The 16,965-nt window shown below is 38.3% G+C and overlaps 1 protein-coding gene across 4 annotated transcripts; it reads right to left on the bottom strand.

Moving 5' to 3' along the window:
* Positions 1-2,437: 2,437 nt before the first annotated feature.
* On the bottom strand, positions 2,438-16,583 carry LOC144638675 (uncharacterized). Of its 4 annotated transcripts, none has more exons than XM_078497900.1 (4): positions 16,520-16,535; positions 16,364-16,405; positions 3,949-4,030; positions 2,438-3,217 (listed from the first exon to the last, which is right to left on the bottom strand). In XM_078497900.1, the coding sequence occupies exons 3-4, from the start codon at positions 4,016-4,018 to the stop codon at positions 2,754-2,756; spliced, it is 534 nt and encodes a 177-aa protein (XP_078354026.1). In that variant the 5' UTR covers positions 4,019-4,030; positions 16,364-16,405; positions 16,520-16,535; the 3' UTR covers positions 2,438-2,753. The 4 variants fall into 4 exon arrangements, with proteins under 4 accessions (XP_078354026.1, XP_078354028.1, XP_078354025.1 ...); XM_078497902.1 differs by having other exon boundaries at positions 2,438-3,214; XM_078497899.1 differs by lacking the exons at positions 2,438-3,217; positions 3,949-4,030 and adding exons at positions 13,976-14,729; positions 15,716-15,797 and having other exon boundaries at positions 16,520-16,583.
* Between the last annotated feature and the right edge of the window lie 382 nt (positions 16,584-16,965).

Here is a 16,965-nt window from a genome sequence, read left to right as displayed (position 1 = left end):
TGCTCAGATTTTGCGCGCCAACTGCGTTATTTGATCGTATACGTTTGAGTTCTGTGAGATTAATGAGCTTGGCCGTCACATCAACGCAAACAAACTCTAAGTGATCCTATATCTTCTTTTTGTTATTGCCTTTCTTGAATGTGTAAAAATGAAATAAATATGATGAATAGTGGTTAATGTTTCATTTTAAAGCGAATTTTCACAGTCATTTATTATTAACAAATGGATACTGATATAAGCAAGAAATATGTGATTGTGAATTCTTCTTGTAAATACAAAATCAAGCCTAAACTAGAATTGAAACGAAAGCTAAGTTACTATTCGTCGAGTAAGTATGCTTTGTGCAAATTACTACTCAGACACTTAACGTTCCCGCTAGAATATCGACTCTCAGTCCATAATCATGTCGTTTCATTATTTTCTGTCCGCTTAGTTTGTTTTGCGGCCACCGGCATCGTTTCAACAATGTCCCAATGTCCGAGTATAAAATTGAGATTCTGTAGGTCACTAACTTTAAGTCTGGCTCAGCATGAAATATGGCCGACTTTGAACGATGATTTAGTTTTTCGTGTTTTCTTCCCTTAGCTGCCTAAATTTTTGAAGTAAAAAGAACGTCAGATCGCATTTTTCCTTCAGTTTTCACATTTTCTCAACCTCGTCCCCAGGGTCTACTCCGCTTTCAAGATGGCGGCCGGATGACGAGATCGCCATTTTAAAAACTCGTCGCCGAGAAGATCCTGGGGACGAGGTTGCCATTTTCTTCTTCGCCGAATAAGCAATTTCTCATATATTTATCAAGTTCAAGGCGCTAAGCAGTTTATCTCGTTATCTGTTTTTTCCTTTATCGAAGTTTAATACACATATGACCAAAATAAAGCTTCGCAGCCAGACCCTTAATTTACAGACCCTGTCATGTGACCTTTTCAATTAAAAAAAGTTAGTTCAAATTGCTTGGGAATTTAAAAAAATTTAGCAGTTGCCAATTTTGTAGCCACTGATGATAAATAGCGTTTTCATTTTTTGGGTAAAATGAGTAAAACACGCCATCAAGCAACTTTCTCTACGAATATTCTGAATGTTTGTTCTTAGGGCGCGTTCGTTTGGGAATATTCTGGAATAAGAATAACTTCCGGAATATATTCCGGCTATTCTGCTCCTGGCTTTGTCAACAAGTGCCTCAGAAAGATCCTCAAGATTCACTGGCCAGAAAAGACCAGTAACAAAGAACTTTGGAGCAGGACAGGACAAGAGCACATATACCAACTGAGATAGCAAGAAGGAAATGGGCTTGGATCGGCCAAAACCAGGCACTGACACCACCAAGCAGGCCTTAAAGTGGAATCCGCAGGGTAAAAGAAAGGTGGGAAGACCTGCTAAGACCTGGAGAAGATCAACTGAGGAGGAGTTAAAGAAAGCTAACATCAGCTGGGACGCAGCAGAGAAGGCGGCAGCAAATAGAGTTCGGTGGCGAAGCATTGTTGACGTCCTTTGCTCCACCAGGAGCCTAAAGGAATAAGTCAGTAAGTCATTCTGCTCCTGGGAGCAGAATAGCTGGAATAGAAATCCAAGTATTCCGGAATAGGAAGAGCAGCCAAACGAACGCTAACTCGCATTATTCCAATTATTCTTATTCCGGATTGATCCCAAACGAACGCGCCCTTAGACTTTGGTGAATTATGCTGATTTCAAGGATACGAAATGACAGTTCCAAAAAAAGTGGCAGCCTCGAGCCAAGTGGCGCAAAATGCCGGAGCTTATCCCGGTTTCGATAACATTAAGCAGCTAGGAATATTTCTACTCCCCCCTGGATGGGATGCTAGTCGATCGCAGGTAAATGACAGTTACCTTATTATAGGAAATTAACGCTTGTGTTAATTAAGGTATTGGAAACTAACGCGACTTAAATTAACGCGAATTGAAAGAAAAAATTACTTCCCAATAAAGGAAATTAACGCGAAAGAGGGGGTAACATTTCAAAATGAAGGAAATTAACGCGACCTACACAACACGAACAAGTTTATTTCAACACTTGTTTGCGTATAATCTTAAACGCAAACTATGTTCATGGTACTTTTCCCACTTCGAGCGTTCTTCGCAGTATCAGTATAGCGGCAGATGTCCACCCTGATAAAATAATGATTTTTCCTTTGAGTCAAGAACGTCTGGACTGCAACAAGAAACTGGGACCAAAATAATGGAAATTAAGGTCATGGAAATCAACGCTCCACTTAATTAACGGTGCGGAAATTAACGTCAACAAAAATTAACGCGACTCAAATTAACGCGAATTTTTGAAATTCGCGTTAATTTCATGATGCGTTAATTTCCTATAATAAGGTATGCAGAGACTGTAATTCCAATCAAACACCAAAAAATTGTGCTAACTTATTTCATTCTTTTTTGTATAAGTACGGGGCAATCAAGACAGCAAAAACAACTCTTTTCATTTATCCCATAAGTTTATTTTTATTCGTGTATAAAACACCCTTATTTATGTCCATTCTGATTACAGTATTGCTATACAATCAATGATTACAGACAGTTTTACAATAGCTTCTTATATAGTAGCCCAACAACAATGAAATTTTGAACTTTCTCTATCACCTCAAGCTATGTATAGCAAAATCTTGAAATTAAGCTTTATTACAATAAATCAAGCCGTTAATTAACTTAGCTAGAATGCGAGTTACAATGATAAACGAAATCAAGAATCGGCTTGTAGCTTTTCAGTGGTAATCTGGCCATCGATCAGATCAGACGTACAACATCCAGACATCAGCGCAAACTCTTCCACCATTATCGCTCTCAGTGTAATTCACCAAATCCTCGCCGTACCACACGCGGAACTGGCGGCCCTGGGTGACATAATAGGTACCGGAGAAGCGTGACAGAACAATCGTCGGGGAGAATGCGTTATATCCGGGGATTTTGGCCCACTTTCCGGCGCTATGCGCGAACTGCATGAACTGGCTTGGCGGCAACACGATGTAGTTGAATGATGTTGTTATGACAACATTAGTAAGATCCCTCAAGCCCCAACCACAGCCCCAGAAAGACCAGTTGTTAGGACTGGCAGTGTGACAGGACACGAAACCACACAAGTGAACCAGTTTCACCGCAGCCAGTCTGCCACTTGCTGGAGCGTTGAATCTGCCATACTGGTTATTCCTCGTGCCAAAACACACTGGAGACGAATTCGCCTTTCGCCAGATAGCTACTGAGAGAAAAATAGAGGAATGCAGTCATATTAAAATGTTAAAAGGACTATATTACAGGGATTCCGCATATTTTTGGTCTTAACTGTTCTGAAAAAAGTAGTAGGCAACTTTACCCATGAAAAACATTGTCTTTGAACATTTAACTGAAGATATAACCTTTATTTGGGGATAGAAATCAAACTTCGGCAATAAATATCGATTTTTTTCGAAGACGCGCGGAAACAACTTGAAACGTTAGCTAACATTTTCAAAATGCAATCCATTTCCATCCGAGCCATCTGCAGCCAAACGCGCTTTTAAACAGTTTCAGTGCTCTAAAATAGCAATTGTTAATAAAAATGGACCATTATTTTTAAGTTTCCTACGACACAATTATAAATTTTGGCTGTTCAAAAATCTGTTAAAATCCGTGACAACAACAGCATGATTGCTTAGAACTGCTATAATACTCCTTACTTTTTTAGACTCTTCTGATTCAGTGTAAGCTCAGAGTACTTAAGGATTGTTACAGTTTTGAAGGAAAAAATTTTTAACAAATATTTTTTGAGTACTACAACAACTAACAACTACTCCGGCCGAGGCGGGGAATTTAATGGAGTCGGAATCGTAGGTCATTTTGTCGCGATGAGCTCTCTTGGACATTCGATGAATTGGACTAACCTTTTGAACTAACAGCTACTAACAACAGGGTATAAAGAAAATACTAGCAACAAAATAATATCTTTACTACCTGCTTGTGTCTGTGGGAAGGTCACAGCAATAAAAATCACCAGAAAACAGAAGATTGTCTTCAGTTTCATTTTGGAGATGACCTGAAATGAATAAAAGAGTTTACAATGAAAATCACCCTGCGTGCCGTTGCCACAAGGTTTTTGATGTAATATTTCAAAAACGAGCGCGAGTGTTTCATCGGGGTTTCCAAACACGAGAAAACTGATGAAAGCACGAGGCCGTAGGCCTCGTGCTTTTATTGTTTTCGAGTGTTTGGAAACCCCGATGAAACACGAAGCACGAGTTTTTGAAATAGCTTCTCAATCGGCGCCTAATTGCAAACAAAAGATATTATTCACGAAAACTTAATTTTTGATTTCTTTTGTTTAATTAGCGTACAGTTTGAAATCGGGGCCTTATTGCAAAGAAAGGATATTATTCACGTTAACATTTAATTGGTACTATCTTTTGTTTAATTAGCGCATACCTGGTGATGATTATGTAAGATCCGTGTTTTTCACAACTAAGCTTGTTTACTTCAAGCCGCCACAATTTGCATGCAGTGGCGTCCTGCTAGATTTGAAACGTGGATGGGTTAGCTGAGGATGAATCTCGCCGGTTTCGGCCGCCCAAAAGTGTGCAAGAACATTTCTTGCTTGCACAGTCCAACCGTAGAAGTACACAGTACAAAGAGGTTTTGAGAACTTGCCAAACAGCGCGCGAGCAAAAATTCCTTTTTCTTGACCCGGGAAGTGTGTTCAAGGATTGCGATGTTCATCGCGTGCAAAGTCTTGAAGAGAAGTTGAAGGACCTGGATAGTCTGTCTTTAAAGTATTGGCTCACAAAATTCGTCCAAAACTCGGTTGCGAATAAGAACGGTGGTCGCTACGAGATATTCAGGAACGTTCTTGAATAGACCACAGGGCGCCCAGACAAACTGTTTGTGTATGGCCTGTGTACATTTACATTTTTATAGAGAATGTATGGAATTTACCGGATGGTTTGTAGAATTGCGCAAAATGGTGCAAAACATTAACAAATTTGTGTTGAATAAAGTGTTAAGTTTCCTACCTTTTGTGTAGTGTCGTTCTTTTGGCTCGAAATGGCGAATTTGAGTCGATTGAAGGGTATTTTGCTTTCGCTGTTTACTATACATCTAATTATATGGAAAGGGTGGAAACTCCAACAGCTCCAAAGTAAAACACTTCCAGCGCCGAGCCGATTTTCGACCTGATAATCCCATCGCACAGCTTCCAAACTACGCACCAGAAAAGAGGAAGGCTTGACTAATCTTCTCGTATCATTTGATCGAAAATTTATCCAAACGGTCCGGAATAAGCCCTCAAACGAAAACGGGTATCCAAAATTTTTAAGCCGTCCGAATGCGTAGCACCAATTTGTGGTGCCGAAGGGAAACGCTATTCCTCAGCCTCTTTGTGATTGGATACTGATTGGATACAATTGAACAATGGTCGTTCAAGATTTTGTTTCGTGGATAGGGAGGCAAAGGCAAAACAAATACTCAGTAGTATAGGGAGTGATGTCAATTGTGCGACACAACCTAAGGACCATCGCGCAAAATATGGCATTTATGACGGCGATGCCGGAAGCGATGCATTATCATTTAAATATGCGTCGTTGTAACTTGTATGCGTCGAAGTAAAAGGAGTGCGCCGTTGACGTCTGTTTATTTACTTCCAAATGCACTCTTCCCGAAACACCGCTCCCACAATCATTGAAAACCTTTTTTCCCTTGCTTTAGCAGTCAACTGTCGATAGCCTTCACCACACTGAAAGATTTCCCTGTTCCTCCCTCCCCAGTTACAAGAATATTGTGCCCAGCTTCGGCTAGGTGTAGGATTTCAGATTGTTCAGAAGTTAAGGTTTCGAACCTAGAAAATGAGGACTATTTCGGTGATTGCAGCCATAAATGTTTAAGACATCAAAAACAGAAAGAAAAATAAAGGAACTCAAACACGAGTACCTTGCCATATTTGTATGTCCCGAAAAAATCCGCAAACTCGCGATCGCCTACATTTTCTGCGCTACGAAAGTCGTGATGGAACTTCGCGGGGTTTTCCCAATCAGTCGTATCTTAACATAAGAATAGCAAATCACAAGAACGGTTTTGCACGAGAATTTCACATGTGGGTGTATTGTTTTGCAATCTCTGTAAAACAACTAGGTGAGATGGCTAAAGTCTGATATTTTTTTAGGGCTGTAAAATATTTTTTTTCGTTGAAAAATGAACGCTGACTTTTATTTGAAGCTAGCAAGCTTTAAAAATGAACTCATACCGACTAGATGTAGGTACTTACTCGTTTCTTAAGTCAGTATAAATATTTCATAACGGTACTTCGCCGCACTGACAAGTTACAACGACGCATATTTAAAGGATAATGCATCGCTTCCGGCATCGCCGTCATAAATGCCATATTTTGCGCGAGGGTCCTTAGGTTGTGTCGCACAATTGACATCACTCCCTATACTACTGAATATTTGTTTTGCCTTTGCCTCCCTATCCACGAAACAAAATCTTGAACGACCATTGTTCAATTGTATCCAATCACAAAGAGGCTGAGGAATAGCGTTTCCCTTCGGCACCACAAATTGGTGCTACGCATTCGGACGGCTTAAAAATTTTGGATACCCGTTTTCGTTTGAGGGCTTATTCCGGACCGTTTGGATAAATTTTCGATCAAATTTTACGAGAAGACTAGTCAAGCCTTCCTCTTTTCTGGTGCGTAGTTTGAAAGCTGTGCGATGGGATTATCAGGTCGAAAATCGGCTCGGCGCTGGAAGTGTTCTACTTTGGAGCTGTTGGAGTTTCCACCCTTTCCATATAATTAGATGTATAGTAAACAGCGAAAGCAAAATACCCTTCAATCGACTCAAATTCGCCATTTTGAGCCAAAAGAACGACACTACACAAAAGGTAGGAAACTTAACATTTATTCAGCACAAATTTGTTAATGTTTTGCACCATTTTACGCAATTCTACAAACCATTCGGTAAATTCCATACATTCTCTATAAAAATGTAAATGTGCACAGGCCATACACAAACAGTTTGTCTGGGCTCCCTGTGGAATAGACCATTTTACAGTTGTCTGCTTAGTGACCTGGCCTTTGAATGGAAGTAAGGCTAGAGGTGACCTTGTTTTGATACAGACCTCACTACTTTTGTTTTGTAAATCATGTTGTTTTGATGCTAATTAGTTTGCATTTACATGATAATTCGGAGAGGTTTGTATCAATGTAAGGTCACCCTCAGCCTCACTACCATTCAAAGGCCAGGTCACTTGGCAAGCAACTGTAAAATGGACTATTGCGCGGTAAACGTAAATTTTATAGTTATTCCAAACAGAAGCTTATCTATTTAGTCGGTGTTTGTGTCATTAATATTCAAATTAGGATAACCCCGCACCACAAGGGTTTGACGTTTCATCAAACTCTAGAGTTTGATATTTCATCAAACTATCGTGGAAAGGCCTCTGTCCAGTGCTTCATCGGGGTTTCAAACCACACGCACCTGACCAAATTGGCGTATCCCGATTGGCTTGTGAATTCATGAATTATTAATGAGTTTGAGAATAGTTTTTACAACCTTTTGGCGCTCTTTTTTACTGACTACTTTTTGACTCGACAAATAATCAGTTTTAAAAAGGAGTGCCGGAGGCTGAGTCATGAATTTTGAAAGGGTTCGTTTCTCTAAGTCCCTCTCTTTTGCTTCCAAATAACAACATGTCCGACTTTTAGATTAAAGTTGAATGTGGATTAGAATTGTTTTCTACTTTTTTTTCCATATCGTATAAAGCCTTTCGTCTACTAATTTCTGTTTTTTTTTTTTCTTATTTAAAGTATCGAGAACCTTTACCCAAGTATATCCCTGATAACTAAAACGTCTGTATCTATAAAGAAGATAAAACAACTGAGCATTAAGTCGAAAATATGTTAACCAGTTGGAATTTTCTAACTTGAAATTTCGCCAGGAAAGATAAAATAACGTAGATCATAAAGTCCTTGGTTTCAAAAGCGTACTTAAAAATCTATTTACATCCAAATCAACAGTTTCAGAGCTCTTAAAAAGGTGTGAAGATTACTTTTTTAATTTTTCTTTGAAAATATCGAGAAGCAGTACCTACGCTTATCCCTGATTAACCAGAAAGATTCCTCAAATGATTCTATTTTAAATAAAGACAATCTTAATTCCTTAACGTGTAACATGAATTTAGAAGTCCTGAAAAAGGCTTTGTTCTACTACCCCAAGTGCCTGTTCGCGTCACATAATAAGTGGGGCGTTTCACTGGCTTAAGACCTTCATAGAAATTTCAGTCGCAAATGTAAAATACAAAAAAAACTCTGAATATATATGAAAATAACTCACCCTTCTACTGAAAACTCAGCGCCTGGGTTGTAAGAACGAAAGCAGAAGCTAGAACAGAAAAGAAAAAAGTATATCGAACACGTTTAATGTAGAATTAACGTGATTTTTAAAGTGACTACAAAAACACTATATACCTTTTTAATAAGTCTGGACACCATTTTGAATATTTAACTTTCCGCGAATGACGTTGTTAATAAAAAAAAATCATCTGCGCCTCGACGTATTAAAATGAAGTATCTACCATTGCAATAAGCCGAGGTGTCATTTGGAATATTTTTATTACAGGGGCGGATCCAGGGGGGGTGGATTGGGTGGCTAGCCACCCCCCTTGATCGACCAGAAAAATGAAAATAAGAATAAGAAAATAAGGACAATGTCCATCCACCTCTCATAGTCAGGCGGCCGTTCAAAGTTAAGGACGGCCATTTTTCCATAATAGGAGATTTTCGACAGCCTGTTTTTCGAACTTCTGGCTTAATGTAACAAAACAGTGTGTATAATTTTGAAAAAATAGATTCCTTTTAGCTTTCAAGAATTGTTTTAGCCTTGCTAGAATGATTTTCGTCTTCATTTACGTCTTTTTTTAGCGAGTTTTCTTACCGTTTTTTCGCATCGAAGCGATTTCACAAGCAAGCAAAGTCGCCAAAGTTGTCCCAAGGCCACTTTGCCAAGAGCTAAAAATTTCTACGCACGTGGGTGAGCAAAACAACGCATATCTGTTATTTCCTGTAAGTTCGTGGCCTGTCAAATTTCAATCACTGTTCATTTCATAACTGAAAACTATACTTTTTCTCCGAAATATAACTCAAGGTAAGTTGAGGAAAGAATATTTTGCCAAATTATCAAGGAAAAACAGTGTTTTAATAACTTAATTGACAGCTGTATAAAGCTGCTCAGAATCGCGGAAATCACGTCTAAGAGGCTTCAACTTTTCAAAATTTTCTGCGGGGGGCATGCCCCCAGACCCCCCTAGGGGGATGGAGCCTATGGCTCCATGAAATATGGTCCTCAGACCCAAAATAATTTGCGCTCCCATTTTCAAAAAAATGCCTAAAAGCCTGAAACCCCCTCCCTCATAAACAAATTGGGGCTTAAACAATATAGTAAACAAAAATATTGGTAAACAGCCACCCCCCTTTGAAAAATCCTGGATCCGCCCCTGTATTAATGACGTCATTCGCGGAAAAATAAAAATTCAAAATGGCCTCTCGACTTATTAAAAAGGTGTATACCTACTTCTTGCTGATCAAAGCTGAATGAATTTCTTCCTTGGACAGTGATCGATTTTGTTCACTCGACGATTTTTTTTCTTGTTGGATCTGTCCAATAGCATTGAACAAACATTTTTCTTTTGATTTTTTGTCACACTTTTGTTTTCAGGCATAGCTCGTAGAGGCATAAACACGACAGATTGTCCGTGTGAGATTCCACCTGAACAGAGATAAGACATTAGCCCCAACAAGAAGTGAAACTAGATTTTTTAATTCTTGTTAAAAAATTATTCTTGAAGTTTTTGAGGAGATTAGATTTGTTAACAACTGACAACATTCCTTTTTATTACCCACAATGCCAAATCTCAATAAACGTCCGAGAATACAAGTTTAGAGGAAAAAAAGAAGAAAGTGAAAAAGCTACGCCATTGCAGGAAACTTAAGCCTCGGCTAAACGATCAAACATTTTCACCCAACATTTTGCTTCACGCGCAAATGTTTGATCGTTTAAGGCCCGATAATACGGGCAACATTTTTGTTCAACTTGTCTCGCAACATTGTTGCATTGCAAGTTGAATGAGTTGTTGTCCGTATTACTACCGCGCGCTCAACTTGTCTCGCAACAAATTTCGATGTTGCAAGTTACAGCAACATGTTGCATAAAGTAGAACCGAGTTCTACTTTTTGCAACAATTTTTTTCAACTTGCAACACCGAAATTTGTTGCGAGACAAGTTGAGCGCGCGGTAGTAATACGGGCAACAACTCGTTCAACTTGCAATGCAACAATGTTGCGAGGCAAGTTGAACAAAAATGTTGCCCGTATTACCGGGCCTTTAGCCACCTCTGCAAACCAAGCAAATCCTGGCGGGGAAAAGCAACCAAACCAAATCTATGTGACGTCGCGCCATAATTTCAGTGGTAATACACACAAAGCGTTATGTGGGCGCACTTTGGTAGATGTTTGATCAAACAGTCGATCAAACATTGTTTGCTCGTTTAGACACCCCATGTTGTGTGCGATAAACACAATGACGTGAATGTTGGACGAAAATGTTTGATCGTTTAGCTGGGGCTTTAGCAATTTTATCAGATTTGTGATACCGACAAACACACATTATCCCTATTTTTGTGAACAATATGAACTAGCACGTCCGAATAGTTAGAACTTTATAAATGTCTACGTCCAAAAGTAAAATTTTGTTATCTCTCTCTTAAAAGAATGGTTTGTATCAGTCAAACACCGGCCGTTAAATCAATCAATTCATAGACCGATTCCTGTTCTTGTAGTTAAGACTTGAAGCATCAAATGGATGAAAGCCCAGTGCTAAGTAAATAACAGAATACATAATGTTTTAGCGACCGAAGAAACAAGGTACAACTTAGCCTACAATCTTGGACAAAACTAGTTGACACATACGCATTTCACGCATTTTTCGCAAATGACTCGACTTGCAAGCGGGTTAAAATATCTTATCCCCTTCCCCCCTACTCAATGTTGTTTCTTGTGGTTTGCGGCTCGACACCACACTGCATCAGCGTTTTCGTTGACTTCAAGGGGATAGTTGTCGAACAAAATTCCTGAAATTTTTTTTAAAAAATTAAAAAATCAATAAACGCATTACCAACATTGAAATGGGGGGAAGGGGGTTTCTAGTTTACATTTCCATTCTCAATCTACAGTGACATTTATGTGTTTGTTTGTCAGATTAACGCTAATGGACTCTAAGTAGGCCATTATCTTTTGTTTGTTATTGGATTTGAGTATATTTGCTTGAGAGAAACAGCTAAGATCCACATTGTCTTTTTTCAGTCCACAATCATGACAGCTTTTGCTTGGCTTGTGCGCATCAGCGTAATTCTAATTTGGGTTGTAAGTCATTTTCGTCTGTCGCGACAGCGCGGACAGGCTCAAAGTGTTCCTTTATCTAATTCCAATGGCATTAACTCAAAAATTTTTCTTTTAACTCATTTTGGTCACATTTTCTTTTCCAAGCATTGTTCACATAGTGATGTTTGTTTAACCTGGGCAAAGAAAAACGACAACAGGCATAAGGCCTAACATGTTCAGTTAGTGAAACTAGATTTTTGAATTCTTTTCTACAACAAAAAATCTACTAGAAGAGGTTTTCTAATGAATTTAAATTTGTAGATTTGTTAACAACTGACCATTCTTTACTCAATAGTTTCAGTTTCGTCTGATTAATGTGTTTGTTTATCAATTTAACGCTAATGGACTCTAAGTGATTCTTTCTCGTTTATTTGCTATTGCTTTTTAACGCATTTGCTTAAGAGGAACAGCTGAGATCTACATCGAGTATTTTTCAGTCCACAATAATGACAGCTTCTGGTAGATAGCAAACGCTGCGCCAAGTGTGTTTGGGCTCATTCTCGTCCCCAGAGGCCGCGATCCTTCTGGTCAGCACCTGGGATCCCGGGTGCTGACCAGAAGGATCGCGGCCTCTGGGGACGAGAATGGTTTCGGCTGTGGGTCATGATTTGTGTATTTATTTTTTTTGTCTCATTATAAACGCAAATAGGGATCCTAAGTGGTCTTCTATTCGTTATTGCTATTCTTATTTGTTAAAGCCGAGGAACAGTTGTATTGTACAGTCTAAAACCATAACAGTTTGCTAAGATTTTGTGCGCCGACTGCGTCATTTGATCGTTGAGTGTGATTAATGTGTTAATTTTTGGCTGTCACATTAACGCAAACAAACTCCAAGTGATGCTATATCTTCTTTTTGTTATTGCCTTTTTTGAATAAAGAATTGTGGTAAATGTTTTATTTAAAGCGTATTTTAACAGTCAGTTTATTATTAACAAAAAGATACTGATATAAGCCAGAAATATGTGCATTCTTCTTGTAAATACAAAATCAAGCCTCAACTAGAGTCGAAACGAGAGCTAAGTAACTATTCGTCAAAATTATACGAAAAGTATACTGAAGTATACTTTGTGCAAATTACTACTCAGACACTTTAAATTCCCGCTAGAATATCGACTCAGCCCATAATCATGTCATATTATCAATTTCTGTTATTAAACTAAGTGTGCTTTTCGGCCAACCGCATTATTTTAACAGCAAGTGGATTCTAATTGCTTTTTTCCTCTTCCCAATGTCCGAGTATCTACTTTAGATTCTGTAGTTCACCAACTAAAAGTCCGTCTCAGCATGAAATATGGCCGACTGAACGTGGATTAAGTTTTTCGTTTTTTCCTAAATCCGCAATTGGCAAATGTAAACTTCCCCTCCGTTTTTTCCCTCTTTCTCGCCCTCTTCCCAACTCCCCCTTCCTCCCCTTTCGACGCCTGCTACGCAGGCTAAAAGAACGACAGATCCCGTTTTTCCTTTAGTTTTTACTGAAGTTAAATACACATGAGAAAAAAAAAAGCGTCGCAGCCAGCCAGCCCTTAATTTGCAGACCCTGTCATGCGACCTTTTCAATTAAAAAAGAAGTTAGTTCAAATTGCTCGGTCGACATTAGAAGAATATGAGAAAATTTACCAGTAGCCGATTTTGTGGCCACTTATAATAATTATTATACATTGTAGTCACTAGCTGTCTTCTCATTGCAATTGGCTAAGAGCCTACAGCTAATTCTGGGAATCCGCGCAACCTACAGATTAGTGAATAATCTGCTAGCAGATTATTCACTAATCTGTAGGTTGCGCGCGCAATGCATGATTTCCAAGAGCAATGTGGCAGGCATCTGGCGGCGAAGGAAATTCATAGTTCGTCGATTCACTTCTTCAACAGAGAAATGATTTGACCTAAGTTCAAAAATTGCTGGACAATAAATGACTAAAAAAAATGACTAACAAAAATTGGGTAGGAACTATTCCACGACATACTTTGATGAAAAAGCATTCACAATTTAGTAGGACGACCAGCCGGAATTAGCACAAGTTTTGAAACAGGTTGAAATCGTTTGTCATTACTTTCTTTTCCAGAAAAACAATGTATAATAAAACAATTATTAGATTCGGTTTATGTGATATTCGGAATAATCAAGGTCTCTGTAAGTGTTATCAGCCTCAGCCTTTGGCTTCGGCTGATAACACTTACCTCGACCTTGATTATTCCGGATATCACAAAAAACCTCATACAATAATTGTTTAAAAGCGTTTTCCTGAAAGTTTGAAAAACTTTGAAGACGATTTTTCGGGGTGAAACATGCCATCAAGCAACTTTCTCTGCACAAATTCTGAATGTTTGTTCTTAGACTTTGTTGGCATATTCTCTGTGTTGATGACGTGTTTGTTGTCATCAGCTCTCCGCTTCACAATGCATAATGATTGCAAGGATATAAAATGAGAGTTATGCAGGGACTAGAACTCTAATGAAACCTAAACTTGTGCCTACTTATTTGATTATTTTTTGTAAACTAAGTAGGGGGCAATCACGACAGCAAAAACAACTTTTTCCATTTATCCCTTAAGTTTATTTTTATTCGTGTAAAACTCCCTTATTTATGTTTATTCTGATTACAGTGTTGCTATACAATCAATGAGTTTTTGAAACAGTTTTTTTTTCTAACTTTGTTAACCCAAAATAAACCTTTCTTTACCTTTTAGTACAATAAACCACCTCAAACTAGGTACAGCAAACTCTCGAAATTAAGCATAATTACAATAAATCAAGCCCTTAATTAACTTAGCTAGAATACGAATTACAATGATAAACGAAATCAAGAATCGGCTTGTAGCTTTTCAGTGGTAATCTGGCCATCGATCAGATCAGACGTACAACATCCAGACATCAGCGCAAACTCTTCCACCATTGTCGCTCTCAGTGTAATTCACCAAATCCTCGCCGTACCACACGCGGAACTGGCGGCCCTGGGTGACATAATAGGTACTGGAGAAGCGTGACAGGACAATCGTCGGGGAGAATGCGTTATATCCGGGGATTTTGGCCCACTTTCCGGCGCTATGCGCGAACTGCATGAACTGGCTTGGCGGCAACACGATGTAATTGTATGATGTTGTTATGACAACATTAGTAAGATCCCTCAAGCCCCACCCACAGCCCCAGAAAGACCAGTTGTTAGCATTGGCCGTGTGACAGGACACGAAACCATACAAGTGAACCAGTTTCACCGCAGCCAGTCTGCCACTTGCTGGAGCGTTGAATCTGCCATACTGGGTATTCCTCGTACCAAAACACACTGGAGACGAATTCGCCTTTCGCCAGATAGCTACTGAGAGAAAAATAGAGGAATACAGTAATGTTAAGATGTTAAGAGGGCTATGTCACAGGTTAGCTTTTTTCCTTAATATATTTTAATTTTTTTATTTAATTTTATTAAATTTTTATTTACACACGACCCTACAAGCTATGTAGCCTTTTTACTCCATCGTGTCTAAATAAAGGTTTTGATTGAATGATTGATTGATTGCTCTCGCAGATTTTTGGTCTTAAATGTTCTGAAATAAGTGGTAGGCAACTTTTCCCATAAAACACATTATCTTTGAACATTTAACTGAAGATAATATAACCTTTATTTGGGGATAGAAATCAAACTTCAGCTACAATAAATATCGATTTTTTTTTTGAAGGCGCGCGGAAACAACTTGAAACGTTGGCTGACGTTTTCAAATTGCAATCCATTTCCATCCGAGCCATCTGCAGCCAAACGCGCTTTTAAACAGTAAAAAAAAAAAACACAAAAAAAAAAAAACAAAACTTTTTACCTCCTTATTTTAGTGCTCTAAAATAGCAATTGTTAATAAAAATGGACCATTATTTTTAAGTTTCCTACGACACAAATATAAATTTTGGCTGTTCACTTGAAAATCTGTTAAAATCCGTGACAAGTCCCTTTAAGATACTTTTTATTTGGCAATAAGGAAAACAGCAACAACAACAACAGCATCATTGCTTAGAGCTGCTATAATACTCCTTACCTTTTTAGACTCTTCTGATTCAGGGTAAGCTCAGGGTACTTTAGGATTGTTACAGTTTTGAAGGAAAAATTTTTTAACAAATATTTTTTGAGTACTACAACAACTAACAACTAGTCCGGCCGAGGCGGGGGATTTAATGGAGTCGTAATCGGAATCGTAGGTCATTTTGTCGCGATGAGCTCTCTTGGACATTCGATGAATTGGACTAACCTTTTGAACTAACAACTACAAACAACAGGATATAAAGAAAATACTAGCAACAAAATAATATCTTTACTACCTGCTTGTGTCTGTGGGAAGGTCACAGCAAGAAAAATCACCAAAAAACAGAAGATTGTCTTTAGTTTCATTTTGGAGATGACCTGAAATGAATCAAAGAATTTACATTGAAAATCGCCCGCGCTATTGCCAATAAGGTTTTTTGAAATGTATTTTATAACCTCTGAAGCTTTTTCCGTGGGTTCCTTTTACTCGAACAACAATTTAAAGGAGTGTCGAAGCCGGGCGGATCCGAATGAGTAATTTCGAAAGATTTGTCTTTCTCCGGCTAAGTTCTTCTCTTTTGCTACCAAATCGCAACATGTCCGACTTTTAGATAAAAGTTGATTGTGGATTGCAAATGTTCTTTACTTTTCTTTTCACGGAAGATGTATCATATAAAGCCTTTCGTCTACTGATTTCGGTTTTTTCTTATTTAAAGTATCGAGAACCTATACCCAAAGTATATCCCTGATAACTCAGTAGTACTGTACCTATAAAAAAAAACACGTCCGTAAAAAGCCTTTGTTCTTAGTTTTCTAAGTTTCTACTTTGGCGCAGTAGGGCATTTGAGTCAGCCGTTTTTCTTTCTCAGATTTCTTTTTTTCACCGAGGGAGGAGAACACTTAAAAAATCAGCGATGGTACATAATTATTTAAAAATCACTCACCTTTACTTAACTCAGCACTTGGATTGATAGAGCGCAAAAAAGCTTAAACGTAAGCACAGAAGAGAAAAACGATTTAGATATAACATCAAAACGCACAAAGAATCCCTCGAAAAATAAACAACTTCAAACTTCTGCTGAAGCCTCTTCAATACTCACATTTCGCTGTTCAAAACTGAATGTGCTTCTCGTTGAAGAGCGATCAATGTTATACGCTGGAATGGTTTGTTTACTTGTGCATTTGTCCAATAGAATAAAGTCACGATCGAGTCTTTTTATTCAATGTGTTTGTTAAGTTTTGTTTTCTCAGCTTAATTCACTGGTCTATAATTAATTGCTTTTAAGGGGCCAACCATTTAACTTCTGAAGGGGGAGTTGGGTAATTTGGCGCCGGTGGGCATGGATATTTTTTTACCCACTAAGCATGAAACCCTAAAAGAGTTTTATCTTTTGTAAGATTTGTTAACAAATGATTCCCAATTATTTCGAAAATTGCGAAACATAACTTTATAGTAGAAGGTTAATTTAGAGGGAAAATAATTGAATGATGTTTGCTCTTTGTGCAAAACTTAGCTAAAGTTCTATTTTGAGCAAGCCATCAAAGT

This window comes from Oculina patagonica, chromosome 14, assembly GCF_052425735.1.
Source record: "Oculina patagonica isolate OP01 chromosome 14, crgOcupat, whole genome shotgun sequence".
Lineage (NCBI taxonomy): Eukaryota > Metazoa > Cnidaria > Anthozoa > Scleractinia > Oculinidae > Oculina > Oculina patagonica.
This window is presented reverse-complemented; position numbering and strand designations above follow the sequence as displayed.